Source organism: Lygodium microphyllum, chromosome 22, assembly GCF_053477565.2.
Source record: "Lygodium microphyllum isolate KBCC chromosome 22, Lygodium_microphyllum_v1.1.10, whole genome shotgun sequence".
NCBI classification, from domain to species: Eukaryota; Viridiplantae; Streptophyta; class Polypodiopsida; order Schizaeales; family Lygodiaceae; genus Lygodium; species Lygodium microphyllum.
In genome coordinates, this window is record NC_141156.1 from 38,325,622 (window position 1) to 38,330,688 (window position 5,067).

The 5,067-nt window shown below is 44.3% G+C and overlaps 1 protein-coding gene across 1 annotated transcript; it reads right to left on the minus strand.

Annotated features, from left to right (window-relative positions):
* Positions 1-239: 239 nt before the first annotated feature.
* LOC148017043 (GATA transcription factor 5-like) lies at positions 240-2,805 on the minus strand. Its single transcript, XM_087662802.1, has 2 exons — positions 2,091-2,805; positions 240-1,689 (listed from the first exon to the last, which is right to left on the minus strand). The coding sequence occupies exons 1-2, from the start codon at positions 2,481-2,483 to the stop codon at positions 697-699; spliced, it is 1,386 nt and encodes a 461-aa protein (XP_087518928.1). The 5' UTR covers positions 2,484-2,805; the 3' UTR covers positions 240-696.
* Between the last annotated feature and the right edge of the window lie 2,262 nt (positions 2,806-5,067).

Sequence of the window (5,067 nt, forward strand, 5' to 3'; positions counted from 1 at the left end):
GCACAGTACCTACTCAAAAGCCCCCCAGTTCCAAGGTGTGGGAAAAGTAATGCTAGAGGGTGTCATGTGTAGTCCATGGATTTGCCTTTGTGTGATACAATAGCAAAGGCATGTGCATCGAGGTACTGAGTGTACCCACATCCCATTCAGTTAGGTGCTTGTGACTTGAGTGAGAAACCATGTGAGGCAGATACCAGTGAATCAACTTTACTGGATCATAATGCTTCATAAAATATATATTTTTCAAAATGACCTGACAATCTAACAAGTTAAGTATCACTAACATCAAATTTTACACAGGATTCAGCACCTGCATACGGCACCAGAATTCAATAGATAGCTGGGCAACCACCCAGACTTTTGAGACATACTTTAAATGTGTGTCTGTGTGTGTGTGCGTGTGTGTGAAAACTCCTAACTACCTACTGCTTTCAAATTACAGAGAACCCATTGAGGATAACACAATGAAATTCCACTAAAACTAGTTGACCCTACTTAAATCCTGGAACTATACAATGGGTTCACGTGGACTACTGCTTGCCCCAATCAAGTCAAGTTGATTGATACAATGCACCTAAGTATATCTTTAACATCGGGAACTAGGGGCCAGAAAAGCCACTATCTCTGACAAGCCATTCCACTAAAAGCTATGCTGAAAACATGTACAATGTTTGGAGAAGGCTCCTTGTGCTAGGTTCAGTCTGATGAACTGATACTCTCCTCTTTTGGTTCTTCTTCGACAATAACCATGCTCGAGTGGTTAGGTCTCCCGATTTCCAACCTACTCTGCTGGTCTTCATCATCCTCATCGTCGTCATCATCATCGTATGCTGAGAAGCTTTCTTGCTTCTCTGAAAATGAATGCCCTCTGTAAGGATAACTTTGTGAATGGGCTTCCTCATCCTCTGGCATGTGAACTTCATAGAGATCATCAAGATCTTCCTGTGCGCTGGTGTCCTCGTTTTTAACTAGAACTTCCTGTGCTTCCAGTTCCTTCAAACGCCGCATTTCCAATACCCTCTTGTGCGAATTCGAATGAACCTCGCTGACAAAAGTAGGACTACTAGCAGGCCTGTACTCGGGCAAAAGCCGTCCTGACTTATATCGCACACCACATGCATTGCATAGTGTCTTTGGGCCTAAAGGACCAGCCCTCCACTGAGGTGTTTTCTGGACTAAGCAGTGGGAGCATCTCCGAGGGGGAGATGCATCACTCTGGGATAGACCCTTATGTGTGTTGGAGGGAGGTTTCTTTGCTTTCTTTGAAGGCATATGATGAAGTTCTTCATAAACTGGATGACATAGCTCCGTTTCTCTTGAGCACCCGCCATCTATGAACACAGTGTTTTCTTGAGCACCTCCCAGCCGATTCTCCACCAAAGTCGGCATAAGGGTGTCCAATGACCATATCCTGCCACCGGTTCTGGACCTCTTGCTTCGAGCTCTGCTGCGCACAGCAGTAGGTGCAATGACACTGGAATTGGAGTAGGAACTACAGCTTGTCTCAAGGACCGAAACAGGGCTTGAGGTTTGGAAAGTGTCCTGGACCTTGATGGTGCAGCTCGTGCTATCAGGATGGCTACTGAGGCACCCGGCACTTGCGAGAGACACAAGAGTGGAGTGACCTGAGTAGGAGCTATCTTCAGTGAATGCAGAGAGCCATTCAAGCTGGTCTGCAAGTTCATCAGGCTGCTGACAAAAAAGAAAAGATTAAAGACCCAAAATGCTAAGACATTGTCAACTATATTCAGACCAATTTTGCACCTATCCCGTAGCAAAGCAAAATTGCTCTCAGTGCCAGACAGAATCAGCACAATACTCTATACATGGGATGTCCTGATGAGCAAAACAGTCTCTTCATGACATGCCCTGATGGATAATGACAATTCTCTCCATGTTTAGTCATCAATTACTCGAAGCTTTAAATATTTTTTGTGAAAACGACCTAGAAGACACTTTCAAGACAAATTGTCACAACCTCATCATTGTTCAGGGAGCCATAGCTGAAGCTCAGAAATCAGAGGAAACAAGAAACAAAGGGGCAATTCAAGCAAAGCATGATCCTTATACAAAAGAAAGGGGCAGCTCACCGGAGCACAAAGGCCACTGGAGGTAGGTTGGCAGGCCACCACCTGCGGCAAAAGAAAAGCCTCTGGGCTATTTTTCTCTGTGTTGTCTGTGCCCTCTGCCGGGCAGCCAGGAGCAGTCTCTTGTTCTTGCTCTTCTTGGGTCAAGGCGGAAGCTTCTTGCTCGCCAGTGTCTTCTTCATCGGTGTGGGAGAAGTCGAGGAGGTCATCTACTTGGAAATTGAGAGGGTCGGGACATGATGATGGCCAGGGGTCAAGAGACGGGGAAGGAGGCAAGGGGGGGTCACTGACAATGGCGGATTGGTAGAGAGGCTTGAGGGAGGAAGCCCGGCGCAGGGGGTCGAGGAGAGGGTGGCCTCCGAGGAAGAGGGGGGAGAGCAGGGGCGTGTTTTCCATCAAAGAGGGGGAGAGTTTGTGTGTGTGAGAGAGAGAGAGAGAGAGTGTGTGTGTGTGTGTGTGTGTGTCTGAGAGAGAGAGAGAAGGGGGAAGTGTACAGAAATGAAGCAAGCAGGCTAGAAGAGCGAGAGAGAGAGAGAGAGAGAGAGAGAGAGAGAGAGAGAGAGAGAGAGGAAGGTTGTAACGCCAATATTTCCTGCTACTGCTGCGAGTTTACGCAGGGGAGAGAGAGAGAGAGAGAGAGAGGAGCACAAAGCTTGTGTGCGAGAAGGGGGACTCGGGGAGAGAGAACAGAGAAGAGAGGGAAACATCCGCGGGCAAAAAAGCGGCAGCGACCGCGTCTTCTACCCCTCGGATCCATCCACTCTCGCCCTAAATTAGCGGTGACCAGGCTAAATCTAGCTGACTTCTTTTGCTCTTTCTGGCCCTGACTTTTTATAATGCAGACGTTTTTTGGCATAGTTTTCTGGCGCACAGTAGATTTATTTTATTTTTAGAGCCTGTTTTCTCTCTCTGTCTCTATGGTCTGGGCCCCACCGCGCCGCGTGTTGCTTCTACTACGACTTGTTGGCTACCCCCCCTTTCCGTGCACATGCCTCTCATCGAGGGAGCCAACTCATTCGGGCCCGGTCAAGCTGCCGCCCGCACCCCCCGTTCCCACGCGCCGTCCCAAGGCCCTTTCCCTGAAACGGAAAAGTCAAGTCTTCCCCCGTCCTGGTGCCTAGTGTACCGGTATACTAATAGTGCATTATACATCATACAAAGCTAGTAGCAAATAATATATGAGAAAGTTGCATCTCTAGTGCCAACTGGTGAGAGTATAATGTAACCAATAAAAACAAATGTGTGTATACCATTTTTGACCTTTCTGTATAAAGTGTGTTCCTTTTGTTCAACCATCTCATCGTCGACTTTCACGAGTACACACCGGCACCCTAGGTAGCGGTTGGGCATCTAATTGCTCAATGTGTAACCACCCTGATTTTTGCATGTATATTGTGCTGGCCATGCAATTATGCTGCCCCAAAAACGGTGTGTCGGATATCACCCTTGCTTTTGAAGGGGAACCTTATATTATCTTTTGAAGGGGGAAATCTAATTGTAACCTTCATTACATTGACTTAGAAACAGTGCCCTTGAAACATTTTTAAATGTAACCTTTCTTTTTGGAGGGCTAAAATTTTCACACCTGTCTTTGGAGGGTAAAATCCTTTGAGAAGGGTTCTGCAATTTTTGAAACTAAGGCATTGTTCCCACTCATCATCATAGATAGTTCTTTAAAAATATAAGAAGAAAGAGAACCATTTATAGCTCATCCTCTTGACACATCTAGGAAACTTTGCCTATTTGGCAAAGTTATAAATCATTGACTCAATCCAATAGAGGAAAACTAGCTATGTGAACATGCAAACATTGCTAGTTTTTAGGTGCTTAGCTTGTACAAAAGGCCTCTTGGGAGATGCTCTCATTAATCCAAACCCCAAGAACCAATTTTGCCTAGCTTTCAATAAGGTCACATCATTATGAAAATCATATCTAGTTTCTAAAGTCAACCATGGAGGAGATGGTGTATCGAGCTAAAAGCCAAATCTAGATATGAGACGAGGGATGATTTTATAGGCCAATGACATCTTTATTTTATTTTATTTGCAATATAGAGGGCGAGCTTACTTAAAAACCCCTTTTTTCATTATGTTTTCTACACGAAGTATATCCAACAAGAATAAAGCTACTTCATAGTAAACAATCTATGTGCAAGTCTTGAGAGATCACGAGATCCCCATTGGCTTAGTTCTCCAATAGGGGAGACTAAGAGGTACAGAGACAGAGGGAAAGAGAGAGTAGCACCCCTCCATGTGCAGGTCCATGGAGCTATGACAAGGCGTGCAGTCAATTAGTATGTTCTTCCTCTCTGCTTGAGCCATCTCTCATTATTTCATTGTCATTGCTATCCTTGGTATGCCAAATGGCAACTCATAGAAGTTCATCTTGGTTGTTTTTTGAGAAGTAGTTAGTTTACTTGCAATATTGTCATTATACATGGAGTTCAAAAGACACTTGGAGCTCCATGCATCCACTTTACTCAACAATAGAATATTTGTAGGTAGAATTTACCTTGGGGAGATCAGTCATAAATATATGTATGTATCACACGAGTTCAACATGAGGGATTTTTAAAATACCATTTTTACACATTTTTTACATATAGAAGGGTCCCATATAAGGGGTTACTTACGAATTGAATAGAAAAGGGTTATGTTTTATTAAGGAAAAATTCACAGATAAGGATATTTATAAATATGCCTTGAATGCAAGTGATATAGAGGGTATACACATTGTGAACTACCCGAGGAATTTACTAAGAGGGCAAAGTTGTCTGACTGACTCATGATATTCTCATCCACTTCACCAAGTGCACCAAAGTACCCCCTTTTGTGGCCCTAAACTACATTTGAATCTCATAAAAGGGAACACAAGTAAATCACCATCCATGTATGCTTTATGACAACCATTAGAATCTGTGCAAGTCAAATGGCTCTTCGATTGGTTAGTTGCCAATAGCGTCCAAGGTGTTCTATATGTG

Coding starts and splice junctions, on each gene's coding strand:
- LOC148017043 (XM_087662802.1), bottom strand. CDS start 2,483: ATGGAAAACACGCCCCTGCTCTCCCCCCTCTTCCTCGGAGGCCACCCT. Junction 1,690..2,090: donor CCAGTGGCCTTTGTGCTCCG/GTGAGCTGCCCC, acceptor TTTTGTCAGCAG/CCTGATGAACTTGCAGACCA.